Raw genomic sequence first — 27,979 nt, forward strand, 5'->3', positions numbered from 1 at the left:
TAAGACACAAGGCCTGCAGGGTGGGTTAAAACTGCTCCAGTGGTCTCCCAGCCACAAGCAGATTGTCAGTCTGTAACAGCTCTTTAAAAAAATCTTCTGAGGAAAGGAGTATTGCTAAGCCATACAAGCAGTGAGGGCATCTCCCATCTATCTTTGCATAGCTCAAAATAAGGCAGATGTTTTCGCCCAGGCAGGTTTTGAGACCCTGGCTCCTCCTCTTCCTGTTCAGGCAGCTGTGTCATGTGATGTCCTGCCACATGCTTTAAGGTTAAGGTTACTCCACAATCCAGGTCTGGACAGAACAGAGACCATACAGGTGGGGGGGAAACAAGACAGGCGCGAAGGCGGAATTGCGGGGGAGAGTTGTTGTTTTGTTTTAATTTGATCCTTCGTATTTTGGCATTTAAGGAGCACAAGAAGAACAGGGGCAACCTTATGGCCCAGATTGTTCCCTGCGTAATTCCCAGGGAGAGGGAAAAGAGAAGGGAGAAGCCCTACCTATATGGTACATAAAGCCACACATACACGAGCGCTCCCTATCTCCTCCCCCCCACCCTCCAATTGACCACCCCAAAGTGTTAAGAGTTACATCAAGAAGCAACACAGCAGTGTGTAAATATCCCCCTGGGGTGACTGGTTCAGTGAGACACATTTCCTTTCTTTCACACAGATTCAAATCCACCCCCACCCCCCGCCCATCAGTGTCCAAAAGGGCTCCAGGCACCAGACTTTCCGCAGGGAGGAAGCCTGCCTCGGAGGCTGCCGGAGCAGCAGCAGACAGAGACACTCGTGTTGAGAGCTGGCTTCCACTTCTTCACATTCATCACTGCCATTCCCCCCTGCTTTGGCCAGCAGCTGGCTCCCGCTCTGCACCCGGCAGGAGAATGGTCCTAACTGGGAATCCGCTGGTAGAAATAGATGTAGCCGAGGTCCTTGGGAGGCTTCTCCGAGGCGCAGACTTTCTGGTCGTTGTAGATCACCCATCTAGGGTAGGGAGAAGAAAAACAAACCAACTGTGGCAGAGGCCAAAGCCATCACAACAGGAATCCCTGCCATGGCGTGTCCTGCTGCCCGCTTCCTTCGCCCTCCAAGCGTTAGGGAAAAGATTATGGAACAACCTCCACAAAGCAGGTGTACTTGGCCCCCTCGTTGTCAATCTTCAGGAGGCAGTTATATTTATTTTATAAATTTAATACCCCGCTCCTCCCTGCCAAAGGCGGGGCTCAGGGAGGCTCACACAAGTTAAAACATATAAAACAATGTGCAATTCAATGGTAATGATGAACACTGATTATTTCAAAATATTAAAATCGAATTAATCGTTGTTATCACATATTTACTGATGGCGATTTAAAATTCAACAGGTTTCAATGATGGGCCATAGTATAACTAAAACAACATCGCTCTCCCCATTTATAATTCAGAGTTACCTCACTAGGGGAGGAGAAGGGGGGGACAAAATTGGGGGGGGGGGAAATGTAGCTGCCTCATTCAAAGGACTGGTGGAACATCTCCATCTCACAGGGTCTGTGGAATCAGAGTAAACCCCGCAGGGCCCTGGCCTCAGGAGACAGGAAGTCCCATCAGGCTGGAGTGAGGGTGAGAATTTAGGACTTCAGCTGAATGGTTTAGGGTTTTTTTAAAAAAAAAATTAGAAGTCTTAATTGGAGTTACTGAATGGCTCATTTTTATATTTGTTGTAGTTGATGTTGGGTTTTTAAATTGTATTATATTGTTTTACTTTATATTGTAAATTGCTTTTAAAGCAGGGGTGTCCAACTCTGGCCATGCTGGCAGGGGCTGATGGGAAGCATAGTCCATTAACACCCGGAAGGCCAGAGTTGGACACCCCTGTTTTAAATAAGCAAATAATAAATAAGCCAATCACAGTGAGTCCTCCTGGGCCAATCACAGTGGTCCTCCCCTTCACTGGAGTAGGAGGTGCTTTAGAATGGCCCAATGGACACTCATTCAGAAACAGCTGCTCCCATGATAGGAGGATGTTTGCTTTGGAACATTTGTCACTGCCCATTCTCCATCCCACCCCGGCGCATGGCAGCCATTTTTTGGTGGCACCCCCTAACTTTCCTCCATAGGCTCCATTAGCCCCGCCCCTTCGGCTACAAAGTGACCCTGCAGCAAATCTGCAGAAGCACAAGAAAGGAGGAAGAATGCGCTGTCGGGCATACACATTCAACTTCTCAGAAACCTTCGGCTTTTTAAAAACGACTCCAGACAACTTTCGAGCCATTAAGTTTGCAAAATGCCTGGTTCCTGAGCTGAAACCTCAGACATTCAGAAGACATCCGCATTCCTAGGGGTGAAATCAACTCAGTACTGCACGTGGCTCATTTCCTCCTCAGTACAAGCAGATTCCATGCCCGGCAAGAGTCAAAAGGGCAAAATTATGCAACATAAAAACATACAGGTTTACTCACTTGCTCCACTGAACTGCTGAATTTGGGCTACCATGATGGAGAACAGGGAGGTTTTTGTTTTAAAGCACACACTGCCCTGCTAATTGGAGGCTGGCCTCCCCCCATCAGGGGAATATTTCCCCAAATTCTTCAAGCCCCTCATCAAGCATTCAAACACTCCTCCCAGCCTACAGAATCCAACAACTGATTCTACAGAAGACAATAGGAAAAGCCACTGCTGCTTTGTAGGATCCCTCCCTGCCTCCATCTCTGCAGGTCTGCTTTCCTCTCCCTTACCTGCCGTCCTTCTTGATATGACAGACGTAATGGCCGCACATAGTGGAGGTGCCCATGTGGCTGATGAAGGCAAACAGCTGATATTCTGGAGGGGAAAGAGCGGGGGGGGGGAGGAGAGAGAGACAGATCAGACTGCTCGTAACGCTTCACACCAACCCCCATGATAGCTGGAGGTGGGAGCTGCTAGAAGGGAAACACCTCGGAAGATCTTGTCCCCGTGACAGCTCAGGAGTCAGCCTGAGGTGAGAGGACTGAGGCAAGTCCTAGTAAGGCCCAGATTCAAATTTCTATCCACTCCAAGGCAAAGCAAGCAACAGCCTCTGGCTTAGACTGCCTTAAGAGTTGAATGCTGTCATGTCTCTCTGCCTAACCTACCTCACTGGATTGTTGTTAGGGGCTAAAAAGGGGCCAGGTATATTATCCTGAGAAATTCGGGGGTGGGAGGGGAGGTAGGATAAAAACTGAAAGCCAGAATGTAGAGATGTGTAAGTAACTAGCCCCATTCTATGGGAAAGTACAGGACTGGGCCCATCCCAAACCCCCAAGCTCCCTTCTCCTAGGAAGTAACTCCCAAAGAGCCCATCTAAACCAGAACAACTTGAACATTTCCAGCCACAGCCATCCAGATGTGTCTGGGCAGCCTGAGCAAGGCACAAATGCAGCAGCTCTTCCCCTGCTTGTCCTCCAACATCCAACAGAGCAGACTGCCCCTGAACAGGAGGTTCCAATTAGCTGTTGTGGCTGATATCTGGGGGTCTGTGAATCTGCCTTATCTTCCAGTTAAGCCAAAGAGCTATCGCCAGACCTTATGGCGGCAAATCCCGTATGCAAGACGCATTTTGAAGCTGCAGCATGTGCTTCAATGGGGCCCCCTCCTGCGGTCCAAAATTGGCTACTAAAGCCCCCGCCTCGCCCCCCCAAGACAGAAAGAGATTAGTGGGCAAGGAATCTAAGGATAGTCAGAAACCATAAGGTGACTATAAAACAGGGTGAAATTAATTGATGGGAGTACGGTCCCTCAATGGCTACTATCTAAGATGGCTAACGGAAGCCTTAATTTTTAGAGGCTGTGAGCCGCCAAATGCCTGTGCTGGGAGGCAATATCAATGGAAGGTCACAGCCTCCATGACCTGTTGTTGGCCCTCCAAAGGAGCTGGTCAATCACTGTGTAATCCGGGATGCTGCGCTAGATAAATGGACCACTGGTCTAGTACCGCAGAGCTCTTCTTAATTCGCCCCTCCTCAGTCGTCTGCAGGGGCAACCATCAAGGTTTAAAAAGCTGGCAGGCTTAAAGCTGTAGCCAAATAAAGGGGAGGGAGCCAGAGCCAATCTCCAAGGTAAGGATCTGCATTCCTATTGTGCTCCCAGACTCACTCCCGGGTCCATCGCGGACTTTAGGCCCCACGGGAACAGATTCAGGGATAGATTCTGCAGCGGACCGCCCCTCGGAGATATCCATGGCGGCTTCTGCGTCCAGGTCATCGATGTGGCTGAAGATCCAGTCCACAGCCCGCTCAAGACTGTTATTCTGTGGATGAAAAGGTGGAAGCTGTCAGGCACCATTGAAGTTTCCAGAACAATAAGGCTTCCTACAAGGGGGAAACTCTGGCCATGGAACAGCATCTTCAGTGAGGTTTTTGCCCTTGACTCACTGTAGCTCTGAGTGCTTTAATTGCCTGATCCCGGGAGAATCCCATGGAGACTATGGTTGCCACACTATCTTCAGATGGAGGATCGGGGCAGGTGATAGTGGAGCCCGGCCCACTGGATCCAGGGAGAACCAGAGGATTTGCAAAATCTAAGGAAAAATGAAATGAAACTTCAGAAGCCTCAAGACATGAGTGTGTTCTAGCGGCCCACTTTAAAATGCCGCCACCTTTCCCTCTCTCCACTGGAGGTCAGTACACTGTCTGGGACACCAGGACGAAAGCCACCGACGTACCTGGATCATCCATATGTGACATAACCCAGTTCATCGCAGCCTCAGCCCCGCTGTTCCCAGTGTAATACACGGCCTTGCGGCAGGCGTCCATTGGGAAGCCCATCTCGACTAACTGGGTGATCACTGACTCGTCCAACATGGGGGCTATGGGTGGGAAGGAAAAAAGTGATGTTGAAGAGCAAGACTTCGGAACAACCCCTTGGGTAACCTTGTGACCCAGCCACACTCCTCCCAGATCTCTGTCTCATCACACATGAAACCAATCGCCTGTACCCCAAGGAGTTTGGAAAATAGGGTAGCTGCTCCTGTGCAGTGGCGTAGCTGGGCCATGCTGCACCTGGTGCGCACTCTGTTTTCCGGGGGGGTGGCAGCATCCTGCCCCTACCCCCCAACATACTTACCTTAGTTCAGCCCGGAAAAGTGGCCTGTTCCCTTCAGGATGAAAACGGCCTGGTGGGAACGACACTTCCCATGAGACCTTGGGACTTGCAAGGTCTCCTGGGAAGTGTAGTTCCCAGAAGATTGTTTTCAGCCTGAAGGGAACAGGCTGCTTCTCCAGCCTGCACTGTTTCAATAAGGTAAGTGTGGGGACAGGAGAGGATACCACGGGGGGGGGGGGGCAGGGGAGCGGGGGTGTCGTGGGGTGATTTTTCCGCCCCCCAGCATGCGCCTGGTGCAACACGCACCCTCCGGCCCCCTGGTTGCTCTGCCTTTGCTCCTATGGCAATAAATCAATCCACCTTTTTCTGTCCTGCCCACAGAAGTGAGGCAGGTGGCAACTCAGGACAGAGCTTCTCAGTGGTGGCAGCACCCGACCTTTGGAACGCCCTTCCTCTAGAGATTTGTCTGGTCCCTGATTTGTTAACATTGAGGCACCCGGTCCCAACATTCTTGCTTGACTCAAGCTTTTGAGCTCTGTCCCACCTTTCAGCTGGCGATCTTTATAAAAAATACCCTTTATTTCACCTTGTTTTATGTTGCTCCTTCATCTTAGTCACTACTATTGGGCGCTGGGTTTTGTCACTCTTCAGGTTAAATTTTTAATAGCTGTTTTGTTCTATTTTTTCCCTAAGCCACCTCAAGCAGTTCTCTAAAGATACGGCATGTAAAGTGAGCAAGCGACCGAGTGAATGATCGAACCACCTGCTGTTTGAAGAGGCATCATGCTGCCTCCAATTTCAAAAAGGGACTAGGAGCACAAATCAGCCCAGTGGCTCTTAACGTTTTAGTTCTAATCGATACCACGATCAGCCTCGCCACCTTCAGCCACTGGCCAAATGGTGGCAGGGATCTGATGAGAATTTCGTAGTCCTGTGGAACATCTGAGAGACGCGAGGTTGCAGACCCCCCGGTTCAGCCCCTGCCACCATGGCCAATTGGCCATGGTGGCAGGGGCTGATGAGAATTGTAGTCCGTGAACATCTGGAGAGCCGCAGGTTGCAGACCCCTGGTTTAGCCCATTTAAAGTCTGAGAAAACAGGTTGAGATGGTTTTGGTCCCAAGACCTCTAATCATTCATTTTACTCTGCCTGACCCCAACCCAGCAGGATGGGCTTCTGACTCATTTAAAATTTGAGGAAAGGTTGCCCATCAAATAAACCACATGTTCACTGAATGCTCCCAAAGATCCTCGGATTGCCTGTTGGAACTCTGGGCAGAATACTGCACTTAATCGATTTCAGAGCAATTCAGGTTGATGGCAGCTAAGAAGGTGCATTTATTTGTCTGGTAGTAGGTGGCTGTTCAACCTTGTCACATCCCAGGATCAGGACATTGGAGAAACTATGTCCTTCTTAGTCAAGGCTGTAGTTTGGTGAAAAGTTTGAGAACCTCTAAGGCCAACACAAGCTTTGTAAGAGGTACCAATTCTAGAGTGGGTAAGGGTGCCAGGACCTGGCAAGATGCTCCTCTTGATGAACTTTTCCAGGGTGGCTGCAGGCTGCTCTTCTCTGGAAATGCAGTTTGACAAGCCTCCCTTTATGCCTCTCTCCCACCACCTCAACAACAGTTCTAGCATCAACATCCCAGTAGACCGGGGGGGGGGGAGGGGAGGGGAGGGCAGGTGGGAGGTAAAAGAGGGTAGGCAGGAATTCAGTGGTAAAGTGACACAAAGACAGTCTGAACAAGGAGAAGGGAAGGCAGTAACATAGATAACTGGACACCAGGACACAGAGGAAGAAGAAAGGAGGAAGACTCCAGGAGGAAGAGGAGGAGAGAAGAGTCACTAACATGTTGGAGAGGAGAAGTGAGGGGAGCAGAAGGAGTCGTCGTCCTCGTTGCCATAGAAACCCAGGCTACCTTTGGGCTCATCGGGTGTCACTAGCGGAGGTGCAATATCAGGCATCTCCTCTTCCTCGGGCTGAAGTCCAGTCCCCCGTAGCATGGAGATGTCCAGCTCCTCCGGCATTTCGATGGAGACATCTGGCAACACAGAGGAGACCCACTGGGAAGATGCCCCAGGAAACCTGTCCAAGGCGCGGAGCCTAGTTTGCAGGCACACGCGTTCCGCCGGCAAGCGAGCCAACGCCAACGTCGCCTGACGGTGTTTCACAGATAGACTAAAGTGAACAAGGTCACTCAGGAATGCTTTTGTCAAGGGTGGATGAACAGGAGCTGGGAATTCCCAGCTCAAACCTTACCACAGTTGCATGCACACTAGCTGACTATGAACACATGGGATACTGAGAGGTCACTGACCCATCAATGTCAGTATTGTCTTCTCTGACATCGATCAGTTCTCTGGAATCTCAGGCAGAGCTCTTCCTCATGGCCTATGGCCTGGTCCTTCTAAGCCAAGGGTCTGCAACCTGCGGCTCTCCAGATGTTCACAGACTACAATTCCCATCATCCCCTGCCACAATGGCCAATTGGCCAATCTGGTGGGGCTGATGGGATTTGTAGTCCATGAACATCTGGAGAGCTGCAGGTTGCAGACCCCTGTTCTAAGAGGAGAGGCCAGGGATTGAACCTGTCATCTTCTGTACACTAGGCAGAGGCTCTTCCACTAAGCCAGAAGCACACAAACAACTTGCTATTCCTGAAACAAGAACTTCAGAGGGCTGTTGTGCTAAAGAAAGCACTATGAACTTCCAGAAGAACTAATAGAAATGATTAGTGGGGCTGTATTGTCCAAGGCTTTCATGTTCAGAATCAACGGGCTGTTGTGGGTTTCCCGAGGTCTGCAGCTGTGGTCTGGTAATTTTTGCTCCTAACGTTTCGCCCACATCTATGGCTGGCATCTTCAGAGGCATGTAGGGAAAGGAAACATAAAGGAAACACATCTTCCCGTGACATGCATCTAAAACTGCAGGCAAAATGTTAGGAGCAAAAATTACCAGACCACAGCCATACAGTCCGGAAAACCGACATCACCCTCTTGGTGATATTATCATTGTGTTGAAACAGAATGGAATCCATTGAAACCATTCAAAGTTGCCATAATGGAATGGGGCAGGGGGAGAAATCATAGACAGACCCTAGGGCATCCTTATGGATTCACAGTACTATTCTTACCAAGCTTTTTAGGTACCCAGTCTAGGCCAAAGGTGAATTTCTTTATCTGAATCACTAGATAATCTGGGAATGAGGCGAACCGGGTAGTCCTAAAAAGGGAGAAAGAGAGGGAAGCAGTGAAATAAGCTCTTTAAACAACAGAGAGAGCAAAAACAAACAGCATCCACGGAAATACTCTACAGTTAGGCTTGCCTGCCCCACAGGCTACCACCGTAGCAAAGAAAAGGCACAGAAACAAGCCATGGATACCAGCAAGCTGAAATTGACAATATGCTGATGACTGACAGCCTTTGTGGTGGTCCTGAATGGTCAGGTTTAAGGACTGTATACATGACAGAGCAGGATGCTGACAAGTGGGAGCAACTACAGGCACCTTTTATCGACTACATCCAGATTTCCAGATGCACCCTAGATTTGGAAGGAGGAAGGGACCCAGCTGCTATAATTCTCTCATCCTGCACTACTATAACATGTTCTATCTAAGGCTGCCTGGTACAGAAGCTTTGGTTTGGACCAAGCTCCCTTCCACAACACGAGAAGCGCCGGTAACAAAGCAGAAATGACCCCACATTTGGCCAAATCTGCATGAGATCTGCTACTGTGTTTCCCCGAAAATAAGCCCTACCCCGAAAATAAGCCCTATCATGATTTTTCAGGATTTTTGGAGGATGCTTAAAATATAAGCCCTCCTCCAAAAATAAGCCCCACCAGTGTTTACAGATCACAATAGCAGACATTGCCCTGTGCTCCCTGCCAATGAGGATGCAGTTTGTGTCACACTTGACTGGGGAAGCAAGGAGTTGCTGAGAACCCGCCTTAATGAATTGTGAAGGAACCATATTTTCCCGAATATAAGCCCTACCCTGAAAATAAGCCCTAATGCATCTTTTGGTACAAAAATTAATATAACACCCTGTCTTATTTTCAGGGAAACACAGTAGTATCTTTCTGGGCACATCAAGATGATAGCTAGAGCCTCCCAGGCATTCCACTGGCTGGGCTCAGCATGGCTTTTTGAAAGCCTTTTCCCAAATGTGTCCCTTCCCACAGCAAGACAATGTGGGAATGACCAAAGGTGAGTGGGTGGAGGAAAGATCACTTGGAAAAAACCACGAGACGAAAAAAGCATTCGTGTGGCTTTTCCCACAGGATCCTCCTCCCAGTTTCTAGAATCACAAGTCACAGGAATGGGAAAGGCAACCAAAGCAAGGTGAGGATGTTTTTTTTTTAAATAAAAGGTGGGGAGGGGGAAGTGATGAGGCCTGGAAGGCAGCAGCTTCCAGGGTACTGAAGGCCAGACTCGCTGCCTACTGAATGTTGCAGCACGGGACATCACGAGCCAACCAGCCCCATGGGCTCTCTCACTGAAGCCCCACTCCAGTCTCTAAATAGCTCTGATCTACCCGCCTCCACTCACTTGAGGGCCACAGACTTAGCCTGCAAGGCTGTGCTCCAGAAGTCGTCCACTTGTTCTGGGGCCCCGTAGGCCTCTAGGCAGGAGCTGAAAGGCACCTTGGCACGGACCAGCTCGGGCAATGGTTGCTTTTCTGCTTCCGATTGCCGCTTCTTCTCTTCGTATTCCAGCAACTCATCTAGAGAGTGACGGGGAGGGACAACAAGAAAAAGAGAAGGTGTGATTCTGGGGACGGGTCTTTTGTTAGGCAGACAGATACATGCTAATGAAACAGCTGTGTTAAAAGGAAGTTGCAGACAGAGGCGTATCTAGGGAAAATGTAGCCCGGTGCAAAATCTGAGTTTTCTGCGCCCCCCCACCCCCCAATTCCATATGGGTGGCTGCTCTCCCCCACGACCAAACAACTTTTTTTGCACCAGGTCTTGAAGTCAGTGTATGGACTCCGGGGGGGGGGGGGATTTTCTTCCCTCCATGTGACAAAATGGCCACAGCCCGGGGACATTTGACCCCATATGTCCCCCTGGCCAGTATGCCCCTGGTTGCGGGCATAGTGTGTTCAGATTGGGCTGGATGGGGTTGAACCTTGACCCAGGTCAGCTACTATATGTTCATATCTGAACACAACATCACTCGCTTAGGCAAGAGAGGGGTAAAGCCTCTTGCTTCTCACTTAAATTCTCTTGGTGCATAATTTGTCTCATCTGTCGCTGGGAGAGCTAGTGATGTATACTGGATAGAGTGCTGACCCAGGAGTGGGGAGACCCAAGTTTCAAAACCACATGCTGCCAACAAGCTCTCTGGGTTTCTTTGGGCCCAGTCACGCACTCTCAGATGGACCTCACAGGATTGTTGCAAGTGGGAGGAGGAATGGAAGTGGGAGGAGGCTCGTGTACGCTCAGCTCCTTGCAGGAAGGGCAAAATAAACATGTGGCGGATAGCAAAATGTAGGTGGAAAGCCAGAGAATACTGAGAGGGGTAGATTTGGCCATCATGGAAGTTCAGTTCTTTCATCTACCGTTTGATCCATTTAACTGGAGATGGCAGGAACTGAACGCAAAGGAAAGGCTCTATCATTGGGTCACTGACTTAAGAGCATGTGGAAAAGAGCATGCAATTTGCCTTCCACTGGCCAGTAGTCCTGCTTTGCACCAGGTGACAGGGCACAGCCCATCCCTTCAAGGCCACCTGGATGCCTCAGCTCAGCTCAACAGTAATTACTATCAGGTAAGGAGGTACAGAATCAAGTAACAAAGAAAAGAACTGTACCCAAGGCTTCTGTCACGAAGACGGCAAACAATTTTTGCTGATCTTCTCAATTGTAGCAAAAAATTGTAGCAAACTATATGTACAGTTCCCAAAAGAACGCCTCATGCTATTGTGACATGTTACACCAGAGAAAGTTCAGAAACGAAAACCAAAACCACTGGGTTATCCCGTCACACAATATTTTTCTGTCGGGAAAATGTGCTTTACAGTCTCACAGAGAAAAAATAATAATAAACCGCAAACTTGCACGCTCTCAATGTGTGTAACATCCACTAGAGAAGACAGCTCTTTTTAGAAATGCTTCAAACATTATTTGGACAAGCTAGGAGGAACACTGCAAGCAACGCTCTCCTCATTTTTAAGATAATACTTTGGGCCAAAGGAGGAGCAAGGCTTAGCCTCACTGGAGGTAGATTGCCCAAATAATGTTTGAAGCATTTCTAAAGAGAGATATCTGCTCTAGTGCACATTATACACATGGGGGTTTTCTGTTTATTATTACAGTTATCCCTTCCACATCACAACTTTCCCCATCATAGTTTTGATCCATTGTGGGTCAGCATAACAAATTACCTAAATGGCAATTCTGGGGGAGTTTTGTTGAAGCCACAGACGACATGCCAAGGCCAGCAGACACAGAAAAAGTTTACAAACTCAGAAACACACAAAATATATGTATAGTATTGTATGATATCAACTTTAAAAAATATTTTACTACCATTAATATGCACAATTTCTTTTTTAAAGATAAAATTAAAAAAAGAACAAATTCAGAAGGAGGGCAAAAAATGTTATGTGGATTTTCAGATGGGTGGGGGGAGTGTCCTGCCCCTAACCCTTGCAATGTGGAAAGGATAACAGTATTTTTTTTCTCTTTGGGATTGTAAAGTAATGTATTGTCGAAGGCATCCATGGCTGGAATCACTAGTGTGCTGTGGGTTTTCCAGTTGTATGGCCATGTTCCAGTAGCATTTTCCCATGACATTTCGCCTGCAAGATGTAGGCAAAACGTCAGGAGAAAATGCTATTGGAACACGGCCATACAACCCGGAAAACCCACAGCACACTATTGTAAAGTAAGTTTTCACACCAAGGTTTTCCTGACTGAAACATACTGCGTGACTTGATAACACGACTATTTTGGTTTTGATTTCTGAACTTTCTCTGGTGTGAGCATGTCACTATAACATGAGACCTTCTGTTGGCATCTCAACTTAAAGCAGGAGCCCAGAGAACTTTCAGCCCCTTCACCCCTCTGACCTTTGTTCAGAGCTGCCTCCATGGGCACTGGCAGCTGCATGATGTAGTCTACCCGCTGGGTGTACTTCACTTTCTCTGTGGCCAAACACTTCAGCTTCTCCTCCACCAAGAAGCGGAAGACCTCGTTCGGGTTCTCAGAACTACGGCAGTTCCTCTGGAAAACACAACAGGGTGAAGAAAAACAGGCAGGCCATTGCAGTATATGGACGGACCAGTGGGACTGCAGGGAGATCTCTTGGAAAGCTGGCAAAAGATCGTCTCTTCCCCTGAAAAACCCTATCTGACAGATTTTGGACATGCCATCCTTAGGAAATACATTCTAGGTTTGATTTGTTTGCTAAGAAACCAGCTGAGCAAAGGGCTCAAAATTCTGGGGCAGAAAACCAGGTTTATGCAACTGGAGAGATTGATTGGGTCTCAGTGTAGCTCCACTTCAAGTGAGAACACACCTTTGAACACTCCCATCCTTTGGGGCAGCTGCTCAGTCTGAGAAAAGACCTGAACGACGGCTACCGATTAACAAGCTGTATTTCAGAGTTGCCTGTCTACCATTACTGGTCTTCCTCAGTGAGAATCCCTGAGAAGCTTCCAAAGGACATAGTTTGAAATCCACTGACTTAAACCATTCCTCTAAAAGGATTCCAGTCCCTTAGCCACACTCTGTGGGTCCACTGTAATACTATGGAGTAAAAAAACCCCCACTGCCCAATGCTTTCACTCTTTCCAGGTCCCCTACCCCCAATACAAAATTAGGAGAAGATGAGTTGGTTTTTATACTACGCTTTTCTCTACTGAAAGGAGTCTCAAAGCGGCTTACAACCACCTTCCCCCACTCACATGCCTTGTGAGGTAGGTGAGGCTAAGATAATTGAGAGAACTGTGATTAGCCCAAGATCACTCAGCAGTCTGCATATGGAGGAGTAGGAAATCTAATCTGGTTCTCCAGATTAGAGACCGCAGCACACATGAAGGAGCAAGGAATCAAACCCAGATTAGAGTTGGCTACTGCTCTTAACCACCACCCCACATGGGGTCTGAACTGTTTTCAGAAAGAAACCTAAAGCACAAACTTAACCCGATGATCAGGCCTCCACCCCCCATTCCATGGATGCAGGCAGCAGCCTTCTCTCTACAGAAGCAGCGCCGCTTCAGTGTCGTGCAGTGCTGGCCTTCTGCCCAGCAATCAATGCTGCTAATCAGCCAAGCCAATCGCCTTCCTCCTCTTTCCGGCCCCAAATTCTGAATCCAACATAGGCCCACAATCAAGACCTTGAGAGGACACAGGCAGTGGTTACCTCCACCATGTTGATAAAGTGCAGGAAGAACTCCTGAGCGTCTTGCTGCCTGTTGGTGGAAAATTCGGAATGCCCTTTGCCCACCAGAGATTTAAACATGCGTGGCGCAATGCCGTCCTGAACTCCCTGCAAGACAAGAGGAGATGGGGGTAAGCATCCTTCAGGTGGAAGAATGTCCCAGAAATGCCAGGCAACTGCTGGAGATTTGATTCTCACCTTCTGGTCTGGTTGCTGCTCCCCATCTGTGAGCGATGGCTTTGAATATTCCCCAGAGAGTAGCCCATGGCCCAGCTTGGCACTGGAAAGACACAGGAATTCATCAGTCTGGAGAAATTTGTGTTTTTACACTGAGACATTAACTATCCACTCCCATTTTAAATCTCAGTGGGGGTTGCTGTCCCACATAACAGCAGCATGCTTTATCACAGGAGTGTCTAACTCTGGCGCTTCAGATGTTCATGGACTACAATTCCCATCAGTCAATTGGCTATGCCAGCAGGGGCTGATGGGAATTGTAGTCCAAGAACATCTGAAGCACCAGAGTTGGACACCTCTGCTTTATCTGATCATCTCACCATGTCTCAACTGAGAAGCTCTATGCGTTTGGAAGGTAGTGAGTTGGAAATTCTCATAGGGACCAAAACAATCCTATATTATCAAAGGCTTTCACAGCTGTATTCAACTGGTTGTTGTGGGTTTTCTGGGCTGTGTGGCCGTGGTCTAATGATACACTTCTAAAGGTGCCAGCCACAGATGCAGGTGAAATGTTAGGCACAAGATCTACCAGACCATGGCCGCAGCGCCCAGAAAACGCACACAACCAATCCTATATTAGTTCCTCCAGGAAAGAAAAATAGGGTTTTCTCTTGTTTAAAACTTAGTTACAAAACCCCAAAACCTCTGAGAAGTTTAAATTAATTTCCACACTTAAATTTCTATTTCTCAATCTTTCCCCGCCCAAATTTTAGGGAGAGTGCTGGAAAAGGAGAAAATAAGTAGAGGGGAGGTAGAGAGGACAGCGAAAAGAACAACACTGTGGGAAAATACAGCAATGTGGGTCACACCCTGACAACGGGATCGCGGAAGAGTTTTAATTTGCCACCTTACGCACACCCTTGGGTGCTAAAGTCCCAAGGGCCGGATCTCGCGGAGCTGCTTCCGGAATATTTTTTCTAGCTTGTCTACATACCTGCAAAGCAAAATAGAGTGAGCCCAACTGAGGCACTGACATCACATCCTTTAAAGTTAGCAGGCCAAGGCAAAAGCATTCTCATCTGCTCAGGGTTCGTGATCCAGGCCTTGGAAGACGATTCCCGCTGCTTGGCTTCCCTCAAATGCTTGGGATGAGGAATGCCCTCTTCCGCTTACACTTCAGGCGCCAGAGCTGCACCCACATGGCAGTGTGAAGACGGGTCCCTGCCACAGCAGCAGCAATGCAGGACAGGTTTGTGTGTGTCACACATTCCCATTTATTTACCACTCCAGCCACTTCATTGCCTTCTCCCAGCCATACCCATTTTCTTGAGATTCCCCCTGGTGCAGCACTCCTGCCCCCCCCGTGTGCAATTCTGCTAATTTCCCTTTTTTCTACCACTCCATGCCATAACACCGAAGTGTGGTTCAGCAGGAAAAGCCCCTTAAAGTGCTGGTTGGGCAGAAACAGTGCATATTAACATGTGGCCCCATTAACATTTTGAAAACAGCTGAGCTTCCTCCTTCCTTTCTATAGAGATGTTGAAGAAAACAGTCACGCTGACACTCCGAGAGCTACTCCACAGAGTCCCCTGTGAGGGGGATTTTATTTTTAATCTGGTTTAAAGGGGAAAGATCCAGGAACATCATGAATTGTGCTGCAGAGCTGCAGAGGAGCGACATTCTCGTGGATGGTCCACTTTAATGCAGGCCTTTCCCAGGTGGGGGAAAAAGCCTGGAGTGGAAGGAGCCTGGGCCCGCAAGGGATTGCACATTAACCCCAAAGGATCACCACAGGTTGAGCCTGTGGCTATTCTGGCAGGGGTGTCAATTCAGAATTTGGTAGCCTGGAGAGGGGCAACCTTGAAATAAAAAATGACAGAGAGGTTGGTGGAAATATTGAGGAGCACAAACTATAAAGTAAAAGACATATTTAACTGCCTTGTCAGAATGGTGCACTTATACTCAATTTAATTCCAGATGGGTAACACACACACACACCCGGCAGGTAACAGATCTGCTATATAAGGAGGATCATTATCAAACACACACATTAAGGTAGCCCCAATTCCCCTTCCATACTCAAAGAGGAAGAGGGGCTTCCTCCATCTAACTCACTTTCGCTGGAAGTCTGGTATGCTGAACAGCACTTGCACCACGGAGTTGAGGTAGCAGCTATTTCCCAAGTTACGAATGCCCGTGTAGCCGGGGCCATAGAGAGGCTTGAGCTGCACCCCAGACTCCTGGATCAGCTCCCACTCGCCAATTCGCTGGTTCATATCAATCTCTAGCTCAGTCATCGTCTTGTCAGTCTGCAGAGGAAGAATGACAGAATGTGGGCTCGGAGTGGCCAGAGGGTGGTAAAATCCAGCCTGCTGGAGAAAGTTTCAACAGAAACCAGTCCTAACCTGGTGCCCCATGCTTGCAAAATTTTAAAGGTGTGCAAATGCTCACTTTTTGCCACGCGTGTTCCCTCATACCACGTACATTTGAAATTGTATGTCACCACACCAAAAAGGTTGGAGGCCACTGCCATAAACTGTACATTTATAAATCTGAAACAATAGTGAAGAAGTCAACAGCCATCTTCATGACAACTTCAGAAGGTTGGTATACTCCAGCAACCTGTTCCACATACTGGTCAAACCAACCAGTTCCAAGGCCTTCCCCGGAGGCGGGTTTCCCAGCAGGGAAACTCAGAGGCTGGCTGCTCGACATGGATATTACCTTGTTAACCCTGGCTTGCAGCCACTGATGCACCTCTCCTCCATGAATCTGTCCAATCCCCTATTAAAGCCACTCTCCAAGGACATCTGAAAGTGCCTCTTCCCAATGGAAAAGCCCCAGACCAAGAACAGAGAGAAAAGCTCTGCCACAAATGCCAACAGTGGGGATGGGGGAGTTCTTATCCTGCACTCACTGGCAAGCCATATCCTATCCAGGAACTGTGTCTGAACCTTTGTGTCCAGGAGGGGTGTTAAACACCCAAACCTGGGAAGAGGCTGCCCTGAGGCCATCACCCCGACTCACCTTCTGCATCTTCAGCATGTCAATTCCAAAGTGGGCCAGATGCTCAGCCAGGTTGGGGTCCAGCACCATGTCATCCTCATCATAGGAGTAGACATCTGCAGCAGAAGCAGGGGACAAGAGAAAGACAGCCTTTTGCCCAGAGCGACTCCATTTTGACGGCAGAGACGAAGCCTGAATGGAGCCTGCTGAGCTATTTTTCAACCTGGCCAACCGAATGCTTAATCCAGACGTGGTTAAAAGATGGACAACATTTTTTCTTCCATAGATAATGTGTGTTCCCAAAAGTGGTGTACAAGAGTGATCGATCATACTTGGAAATTTTACTGTATCTTTCTCTGGCTTCATAGGCAATTCCCTGGCTTGAAACTTCTCCCCCTGCCTATGGCAGGGGTCCCAGCCTTTTTGATCCTGTGGGAGCACTTGGGAATCTGACACAGTGTGCGGGCACAGCCACAAAACGGTGAGTGCAGAAGATGGAACCAGCCACAAAACAGTTACTGCCGCTTACCTTCAGTCACACCGTGAAGAGGTTTGTGGTGTGGCGGCAGCTGTTGCCAAAGCAATGCATTTAAAATCTGCAGCCCATGGTTCTTCTAAGGCTTCTGCAGGGCTGTGCGGAAGCTTGCTCTTGCGGTGCGGCTGCCTCAACTGAGCAGCACCAATACGGTGCCTGTGAGAGGGCACGGCTTATTTTATTTATTTATTTATTTTTATTTATTTATGGGATTTCTATACCGCCCAATCCCCAAAGGGCTTAGACAGAATGTTGTTTGCAGTCAATCAAATCAATGTTCAGTCAGAAGCCTAGCTGGGCAAAAGTCCCTTCTGTGCCCCATCCACCTTCTTAAAACACTTCACAAGCACAAGAAAAGGTGCTGAAGGGTGCCATGATGCCCACGGGCACCACAATGAGGACCCTAAACTATGGGATGGGGAAGGGGGAGTTGGCAAAATACTCTTACTCTTCCAGACCCCAGCTCGCTACCCAGGTGGATAGCTGGCAGCCCACCGGCTAGATGTGGCCCTTGCAGTGATTGCAGCTGTCTTACTCCACTTCACTAATGTATGTTCAAAATTTCCCCTGCAAGTAGGCAACAAGATAGATTTGCAAGATATAGGAAACAGAGAGACACTGAGCATTCATGATGCATTTCTGTTGCACCCGCATATTTTCCTTAAAACCTTTAAAGCCCAAAATGGGCTTTAAAGACTGCCTCTTCCAATATATTCCTTGAAGATCTCTGCATTCAACTAATGAAAATCTGTTGGTGATCCCTGGTCCAAGGGAAGTCTGGCTGGCCTCAACTAGGGCCTATTCAGCCCTGGCCCCTGCCTGGTGAAATGCTCTGTCTGGGGAGACCAGAGCCCTGTGGGACTTAATGCAATTCTACAGGACTTGCAAGACAGAGCTGTTCAACCAGACATCTGGTTGATGCAGCTACAATAATACAATTGGCTCTCCCACTCACCTCCTTTTTTATTCTGTCCTCCTGATCCCCTTGTTGGGGTCCGGCTCCAATGAGATAGTGAAACATTAATAGAAGGTGGGATCCATACATTAAATTGAACTGTGGGGCTTGCAAAAATTCTAACAGGTATATTTTAAATCTGAATCTTTTGTAAGTGTAATTTTAAAGTATTTGTCACGTTTTATGCATTGCTTTATTGGATATTTGTTTTATCAGATGCAAAGCTGTATTAGATGATGGAGCCTCCAGGGAAGCGTGGTGAATAAACCCAATAATAAATAAATGTATAGGCAAGGTATATGCACATCAAGACTCCCACAACTGTGAAGCTCCAACTCTTAGGCAAGTGGTTCAGCATGTGTGGCAAGATCTGCAAACTGAAGGCTGTTCAACCCTGGCTAGAGGCAAGCAATAATTACACCTGCTTCTATTTGCAGGCACACAACAATACAGGCTGGAACAGTGACATGCCCTTCGCGGAGAGGTAAAAAGATAGCTTGCAACTTTATCCTGGGTTGGAAAGACCACAGCTGGGTCCACACAGCCAAGCAACGGTGAAATAACTCCACTTCACTCTTCCAAAGCCCTCAAAGCGCTCTATCCTTTGTGCTCAGCTGAACAATAGAGTTTGAAAGGGGAGGCCAAGTCCCTGCAACAATCTGATCAGGAGCCCGAAGCGAAGTCCCAGCGGCAGCCATTCTTACCAGCTCCATCTGGAGTGATGGTTCCCAGCTTCACGGCCAGTGGGTAGCCAGTCTCCCGGTAATGTTCGACGGCATGGTTGTTTCCCCCGCTGCCGTCAAAGTAGCGCCGCCCGCACAAGATGGAGCCATCCGTCATGTTGAGCCACAGGTTCTCACGCATGTCGCATTTAGTGCACTTCCAGCCACTGGCAGACAAAAAGCAAGGAAGAGGGGGTCAGGTGCCTTCCTCCCAACCACCTGCCCAGTAAATACACACCATTTTTATTTTCCATCCCCAATCTATCTGACAAAGCAGTCTGGGACCACTTGAATAGAAATAAACGTTAATTCTTTAAGGTACCACTAACACGGCTGGTGGCAGAGGTGGAAAGGGCTGTGACGTTGCAGCCGACATATGGCCACTTCTCAAGGCCTTTTTCAGGCTGAAAAAAGGGCCTATTGGCAGTTCTGGCTCAAAAACAGCCTGATGGGAACTATGCTTCCCAGGAGACTTTGTGAGCCCCAAGGTCTCTTGGGAACTGTAGTTCCTCAGGCCGTTTTTAGCCTGTACTGTGAATAGGCCTTTTTTTCAGCCTGAAAAAGCTCTAGGGAAAGGAAAAGAACGAAGGTAAGTGTGGAAAGGGGGGTGGGGGGCGCCTCAAGGGGCCCCCGGAGGGGGGGAAGGCCCCCCTGGGCATGCGCCTGGTGCACGGCGCACCCTCCCACCCCCTTGCAGCTCTGCCACTGGGTGAGTGGGTGGGAGGGAGAGATATTGGGGACTTGACTAAACTCACCAAGGAGGAATCCGCACACCATTCTGGAGCTGCTGGAGTGAGAAAGCATGCCTAGACACACGCCGGACCTCCCCGTCCCAAGCCTGTACTTCTTGCTTCCGGGAGGCAGAGTCTGCCGTCAGAATAGCTTCAATTGCACTGGAAACCTGGGATGATGGGAAAAGGCATGGGGTACTTTGGATTTCTGCAGCCTTATCTCCTTGTCCTGCTGCTCCAAGCACTTTCTGCTAATGTGGATCTACAGCCCACAGTTGTGCTGAGTCCCATTCCCTTTCTCCCCTGCCCAAGGTATCACCCATGGTCCTGCACCTCAGTTCTGCCACCATTCCAGACAAAAGAAGGTTCGTTTTGGAATGAGAACAGAAAACTCACCCTGTCCTTGACCATATCCAGCAGACCCTCCAATCCATCCCGAGGAATATCCAAATGCTCAGGTAAAATGACTATCTTGACATGTTCATCGTATTCGTATTTCTCCTCAGGGATGTCAAATCCACCTTCAACTCCTACGGAAGCAACAGAGAAGAGACAGGACTATAGAACTCAGGTGAAGACTGAATTAGCACCCCCCTTTCCCAGTCTTCAAGTCAATCTCCAGGGTTGTGATTTATATTTACTGCTACATCCAGGGAACATGTGATTTATATTTACTGCTACATCCCCTAAGTTGGAGGGTTTTCCTCTTCTTCATAACAAATAGAACTGCAGGGTTGGCCTCTTACCAATAGCTAGACGGGTTGGTTTCTTTCTAGGGGGATCTCCAGAGCTGGAATTGGCATCTTCTTCTTTCTATAGCCAAGCAAAGGAGAGAGCTTAGGAGGTCGTTAGACACATAACGTTTCAGGAAATTTTGAAGCCATGGGTCAAATGCAGACACTTGGGGGGAAATCAGGATATAGGTTCTCTTATCAAGCCTGCCTGAACAGGTTTTACTGTTTTAAGGGCATAAAATGCTCAGTCTGTAACTCAACAGATAAAATTTGGCAGTAGAATAGAAAAATTCAGAAAATGATTGTTTATACTGCTCCTCCAAAGATTTTTTCCCCCAAGTGTCTCACATTCAATTTTTCCAATGGAAATTTTGGGGAGGATTGAAAAAAAAAGACTCCTAATAAATACTGCTATTTCTCTTGGAATGGGTTAAATGAGCTAAGATGCAACAGTTTGCAGCTCTTTCTCTCACTTTAGTACTTGCCATTTTTTTTGCAAATTTGCAAAACTATGGAAAACTATGGAAAACGTCCTAGGCATCATCTAGTTCTAAGTCCCATTTTATTCACTTGGGGCTTATCCCAGGAAACCGTTCTTAGGATGACACTGTCAGGAATTTACACATATTATAAACCCCAACCGCATGCCAACTGACACAATTTGATAGGCTGATACAATTTTATATGCTAAGTTGTAAGTGGCACATTTTATGCTATTAAGGTCGCAAAAGGGCAGCCATATCCAAGAGCCGGGCACCTGGCCGTGGAGCCACAGCTGCCCCCAGCCACTGACCCCAAAGAAACTTCTAAGAGGCGGGGGGAGGCTCAAAAAGTGAAAGAGCCTTCCTGCTGCCAAGAAACCTTTATGGGCCTCAATAGACCTACACCATCCAAAAGGATGACTTAAGTCTAAGGAACAGCCCACCAGTGTAATGCTAGCAAAAGCCAGGAGGGATGTTGGCTCCTCCCTTGGCCACACCCCTGCCTCACCCCTGCTACAGCGACAGAGGGGCCCTGAGATGCTGGCGAGGTGTTCAGAGCTATGTTCTAGCACCAGGGGGTGGAGTGGGGTGGGGGAATGTGGTGGCAAGATAGCCCCTCTGCTGGGGTAAGCGCTCCAGGGAAGTCGAAACTGCCAGCATGGTGGTATGTTACTCCCAAGAGCAGATTTGTGCCCTCCCCCATTTTGGATGCTGCTCTAAGTTTGATAAAGTATTGCATACATTCCAATTTTCCCCCAATTTGGAGAAAAATGGGAAATAAATATTTTCCACCAAGGCTTCAAAATTTCTTGAAAATTTTCCTATTTGTATTATTTGTGACATACAAAATGCTTGTGAAGTACAAATGCTTTCTCCAAAGTTATCAACACATGAGATACTAAACAGAGAAAGGTGCAAAGTGCTGCCCACTAAGGCCATCTTAGCTCACTTATCTTAGGATTTTGACATGGGGAGGGGAGTGAAAATAATTACCACAAAATGTTGTCATAAAAAAGAAAAAGCATGTTACTTGGATAGAAAAGCCTCATCTAGTCCTAACAGTGCATTTGGAGTTAAACTTATGATGCTGAACTATTCCATAATGGCATCATACACATAGCATATTAATTGCGGATAAAATCAGTCAAATTTAAACACAAATATCTGCTTAAGATATGTTTATGTTGTACACACAGAAATTATTATCTTATGCTGTCGATTTTATACAAAATAACCATTATACTATATATTTTTAATCTTAAAAAGCATTTCATTCATTCTAAAAGAGAAAATGTCTCATAGGAATTTGTTTCAGCACGCCTGACAATTCCCATGGCATAAATTGGAAAGAATCTGCAGGGAAAATCTACAAGCCCACGTGCTCCCCTATTTTCTCCCTGGGCCTTCACACCTCTTAGCCAGTGGTGGGATCCAAAAATGTTAATAACAGGTTCCGATGGTGGTGGGATTCAAACAGTGGCGCCGCCGCACACATGCACCTCCAGTCCCTATTGGGCAGCGAGGTTGCTTTAGTAACTCCCTCTTGGCACTCAGAAAAAATTAGTAACCACTTCTAGAGAAGGGGTGAGAACTGGTTGGATCCCACCTCTGCTCTTAGCCATCCATTCAGAAAATGCCCAAAAGCAGGTAGTAAGGCAGACAGTGCTGAAAAACTGTCTGTTCCCCGTGTTATTTTTTCTACCTGTTCAAGAAGTGAAATGTCTATGATAAAACTGCCCTTCTTACCAATTTGCGTGTCCTCTTGAGATGGAGATAAACCCGCTGGCCTGTTTTCTCGTAATGTTTGTCCACATACTGTTTCCCAAATCCCAGGAATGTGTTCATACAAATGTACAAGCCTCCATCAGACTCCTGAGGAATAGAAATTTTATTTATTAAGTTCATGCATGCCCCAGCCTCTGTCTCCAGGGCAGTTTACAACATTCTCCTACATTTTATCCTCACACCAACCCTGTAAAGTAGGCTAGGGAGAGAACAACTTGCATAAGGTTATTTGGCATGATTCCACAGCAGAGGGGAGGATTTGAATCTGGGCCTCCCAGCTCCTAGTCCAGTGGTGGCGAACCTTTGGCACTCCAGATGTTATGGACTACAATTCCCATCAGTCCCTGCCAGCATGGCCAATTGGTCATGCTGGCAGGGGCTGATGGGAGTTGTAGTCCATAACATCTGGAGTGCCAAAGGTTCGCCACCATGGTCCTAGTCCAATCCTCTAATCACTATACCATGTTGGCTAGAAAGGGTTCTAACTCAACCAGGAGGATACCAACAGAACCTCTGAGGTACGTATGTATTTTAACCAAAAAACAATACTCAGCCCCAAATTCTGCGCCAAGAACAGAGGAATTCTGCAGCCTGGATAAATTACTCAAATTAAACATATTTAAACATTTGTAATAATTTATGAGGGATTTTCTAACCATAGATCAGGACGGCGCTTCCCAGTCACCCACACTGGTTGTCTCACTACCTTACTTTGTGATTGTTTTAACCGACAGCATGCCGTTTCACCTTTCTGGCATTGATGAACCCTAGACTCTGTCATGTAGATATAAGATTCGCAAATTCTCTTTCTCACCCACAACCTTATAATTCTGCTTGTGCTCATCTTCCTTGCTCCTCTAAGGTTATTTTCACTTACATGCTTTTTTAAATGCCCAAAATAATAGTATATCTCTCACACATAGCTGCTGTGGGTAGGTGTTTTGTGTGCCTCATTTTAGTTGTTTTATAACACTGACATTTGGCCCTTGACAGGCTCAGGGGAGCTAATATCAAGAATTAAAATTCACCCACACTGATTTGTTTTGTCATGTAATGCAACTTGACACCCCATAAAACCAGAGCATTCCCTGTTTTCCATTCCACCCTATCGTGGGGTCAAATGATCTCCATGCAGAGTCTGTTGGCCAGTTTACGCTAGCCTTGTTCATGTTACCGTGAATGTACAATCTGTGTGTAGTGGATCCTTGTTTAAAAATGTTTGTCAAGTAATTCTCATACTATGCTCAATGTACATACAGCTGAATGTGTGATACAAACCTTGCATTTAACCAGGTACTGGTCCCCAGTTTCAATTGCAAAGTGAATGCACGTTGGCTTTTTGTTACCAACAGATACATGCATACAGTAGAATGGAGCAGCAGCTTCTGCCCTTTGTAGCCAACCTGACCTGTAGCAGTGCGGAGGGTGAGAGAATGGTCTTTCTCCCGGAATGCTGCCCTGTCAAACCTAGCAGAACAGTGCCCTGAAACGTAGGAGTTGGTTTTGATTCAGAAACTCTCATCTTGAGACTGTGTTTGAACTTGTGGGCAAGAATGCCACAGGACACCCCCACCCCCCACCTCATGCCTGACACATACTCAGGAAATAACATTTGAATATGGACAATAGCAAACCTGGGCGAAACTAGTTCTTTTGTCTACTTTTCTTAATCTACTCAAGAGTCTCCCTCTGACTCATTCCCTTGTGACCATCTATGTTGGAACACCCATTAGGGGTCGTTACCCGTTTTGTCCAACAGTGGCAAAAACCATTAAGATAATGGGTCAGCCATCAGCTCAATGGTCTGGACACTCAAGACCATTACCTCACCTGGAACAGCAGGAAAAATCCTTTGTTCAAGGATTTCATTTGCCTCAAGACACGTTTTGCCCTATAAAAGCATGTCTCAGACCCCAGTCAGTGTTCAATATTGTCACACACTACATTGATGTTTGATAATATTGTGCCATCAGCGCTAATCATCTTGGAACCTAGTGCTGGCCATTAGGTCTCTGTTCCCTGGATGTCCACTACAAGACTGGTAAATATAATCTTTGATGTCCTAGCCCAGTGGTGGCGAACCTATGGCACGGATGCCAGAGGTGGCACTCAGAGCCCTCTCTGTGGGCACGCCCAGAGTCACCCCCCCCACACACACACATCTAGGCTGGCCTGGGCTGTTGGGCTCGATTTAGACCTAGTTTTGGGGAAGCACTATAGGTAACCCTGTTAAGTCCTGTTAAACCCCACTGATTTTCATGCAAAGAACTAAAGCGTGATCCTTTACCTGGGAGTAAGCTCGGTTGCTGGCCATGGGGCTTGCTTCTGAGTAAATCCTCCTAGGGTCGTGATTCACCCGTTGGAAGAGTTGCACAGTTGCTTCAAAGCAAAGCCACCGACTACCACCAAGCTTACTCCTGAGTAACGCACGCCTTGGAGACAACCATTTTTTCTAAACGAAAACCTCAGTATTCAGGTTAAATTGCCGTGTTGGCACTTTGCGATAAATAAGTGGGTTTTGGGTTGCAATTTGGGCACTCTGTCTCGAAAAGGTTCGCCATCACTGTCCTAGCCCCACTCTCTATATCCAAAACCTGTCTTTCACCTCTAAATTACATCCTAGGAAACCTTGAATGCATGTGTTTTTACCCCAGTAATTGAGTGATTGTGAGTGAGATTTTGTTTTATTCCAGCTGTTATTTTCCCAATAAAAACATTTAAGATAATTTATTTTTCTCTGCTGCATTCTTATAAAGAGCTAAACACCGTATACATAGGCTGTCTGTCTGTCGCGATCAAGTTACCCAACGCTCCTCAGCGATGATAAGTCACCTTGTGCTCTGCAGCTAATTTCCCCAACCAGAGAGGGTCGTTGCATCCCACCATTTTGTGTAACACCTTGACTACTGCAACTGTCTCTACAGAGAGCTGCCCTTTAAGACAGATCAAAAGCTTCAACTGGTACAAAATATTACACCAAGTTCACATGCATAACTTTGGATTGTGCTTCAGCAACCCGCACCAACTACCAGTCTGCTTCAGAGGTGATGACATTTCAAGTGTTAACCAGCTGCCAGAAGGTGTGTAATGTTGGTGTCAGTCAGACCTCTAATGGAAGGGCATTCCATAAAGTGGAGGCTATCCCAGAGAAAGCCTTTTACATAGCCCCCACACCTCTCACCTCAGAGGAAGGAACCAACGGCAGCCCTCCCGCCTCCCCGAACCAGCACCTGGGCCGGTCTATATGTCAGAAAGCACTCCTGCAAATAGTCTGGTCCCAGGCTGTTTTGTTGTTTTTTCTTTTGTCTCTTCCAATTCACTGGACTCACTCAAATCAACTTTTCCATTGGAGAGAAAGGGAGGAGATGGGTTCTTCTTCAACCACCAAAAGGTTATGCTGGTAATGGTTGGGCAAAGCTATGTGGGATAGAAACTGTACTTAGGAGGGAAATGTGGTGAGACTGAATGGAAAAAGAACTAGACCAGGGGTCTACAACCTGTGGCTCTCCAGATGTTCATGGACAACAATTACCATCAGCCCCTGCCAGCATGGCCAATTGGCTATGCTGGCAGGTGCTGATGGGAATTATAGTCCATGAATTTCTGGAGAGCCACAGGTTGCAGACCCCTGAACTAGACGAGTCCATCCCATTGAGATCATTATAGCCCATTTATATTTGTGAATGTTATGCTCTTTAATTGCCATTAATTGCTTTACCTAAAATGTTTTAAAATAAACCTGGCTCATATCACTTGTATTTGATGTTTCTTAATCAGAGATTAAGTAGAGAGTGTGAAGGTGGACTCAGCGTTCCAACCTTCCAAGGTTGGTAAAATAAGTACCCAGCTTGCTGGGGGATAAAGTGTAGACAACTGGGAAAGGCAACGGCAAACCACCCCATGAATATAGTTTGCCTAGTAAAAGTCACGATATGATGCCACCTCACAAGTCAGTAAAGACTCGGTGCTTGACTACCTTTACCCAAGCAGAGATCCGGTTTTTACGAGATGCTCATTTCAACTCACAGCAATTTCTCATATTGTGGATCTGTGGCCCACATCGAGTTACGCTGGACCTTCCATCAAAATAGGCAGCTGCTGTTTCAGCACAATGGATAGGAAGGGTGTAGCACAGCCATTTACGAGAGCTGCGTGGTGCAATTAAATACCTTTGGAGCATTTAACAGCATACACAGGATATATTTTGCTTACGGCACTCGATTTGTGATACTTTCATACCAGGTGACAGTGCAAAAACAACAGCATGGTGGAAACGGGGCTGGAACTGGTGGAAAAATAACAAGCAGAGGTACCAGAGGCTTGTTTTTTTGGGTGGAAAATACATTACTACACAGAGGTGTAGGTCTCTCTCTCAAGAGATAGAATCAAAATTGCGTGCACTTCAATCTTCTGCCGTCCTGGACCCCATGCTTATAGTAAACAGGTGTACAGCATGCTCATAAAATGCAAACCTTCAAAATGAGAGGGAAAAGAGGTGGTTCTTAACGGGGAGGAACCAGCTAGTGATGCAGCACCATGTGCGTTTTGGCAGGCAAAGGCCTGGTACCAGCCTTGCCCCTCACAGGATTTCGGGATTGGTAGTTCTTAAGGGCAAGGAATGGCATCTGAAATAGAAGGAAGTGGGACTTCGTTTCCCAACAGGCCCCGCGAGGGGCGCCTAGATACTTCTACAGGCTCCCATAGTCTGGTGAGGCGCGGCCCCTCAGAGACTCCCACAGGGGCAGCCCGAGCTCGGAGGACTACAACGCCCGGCATTCTTCAGCCTTTCCTCGGCTTCCGACGAAGAAAGGGCAGAGACAGATGGAAAAGCAGAAGGAAAGAAAACGGCGACAAGTTTCCCCATAGCCGACGCCAAGCCTTTCGCATACAGGCGACGGAACCCCCATCGAACTACATCCCCCACCAAGCAACGCATATTTGAAACATGATTGAGCCCCTAAGCCTGCTGGGAATTGTAGTTTTCATGGGGAGTTATACGCGCGCGTTTGGATAACTCGCAGAACCTGAGAAAGAATACAAGTCCCATGATGCCTCGCGTCCACTAAGTTCTTCCCCTCCCCCCGGGCCGGGTGGGCTGAGGTGCGGACTCGGCGGTAACTACCGGGGCCCCCTCAGGTGCCCAGATCTCCATCAGGGGCGCTTACCGGGGTGTCGAAGGAAAAAGCACACTCATCCTTATGGACACGGTCGCCGGCCTTAGGTACCCGGATGGAGGGTAATACAGAGAGCAGCGCTTCGCTCAGCTCCGCCATGACAGCTGCTCTTTCTGACACCGCCCACGGTCCTACCCCTACCAATCAGAGGCCACCCCCTTTCCAGCCAATGAGTAAAGCACAAAATAAGACCGCTACCGTTTAGGCCTTAAACCCATACGAGAGGGAGAGACCTTTTCCTTGGTCACGCCCCTT

General features: G+C 47.6%; 1 protein-coding gene across 1 annotated transcript; it reads right to left on the minus strand.

The window, feature by feature from the left end:
• Positions 1-350: 350 nt before the first annotated feature.
• On the minus strand, positions 351-27,925 carry USP5 (ubiquitin specific peptidase 5). The gene is given in 21 exon segments (XM_048503822.1): positions 351-984; positions 2,715-2,799; positions 4,090-4,243; positions 4,368-4,513; positions 4,658-4,801; positions 6,887-7,078; positions 8,171-8,259; positions 9,588-9,762; positions 12,111-12,264; positions 13,406-13,531; positions 13,622-13,703; positions 14,519-14,556; positions 14,558-14,594; positions 15,716-15,909; positions 16,628-16,722; positions 18,801-18,985; positions 19,574-19,719; positions 19,946-20,079; positions 20,296-20,362; positions 22,512-22,637; positions 27,716-27,925. Coding segments are annotated over 21 exon segments (2,571 nt in total). The 5' UTR covers positions 27,824-27,925; the 3' UTR covers positions 351-890.
• Between the last annotated feature and the right edge of the window lie 54 nt (positions 27,926-27,979).

This window comes from Sphaerodactylus townsendi, linkage group LG07, assembly GCF_021028975.2.
Source record: "Sphaerodactylus townsendi isolate TG3544 linkage group LG07, MPM_Stown_v2.3, whole genome shotgun sequence".
Lineage (NCBI taxonomy): Eukaryota > Metazoa > Chordata > Lepidosauria > Squamata > Sphaerodactylidae > Sphaerodactylus > Sphaerodactylus townsendi.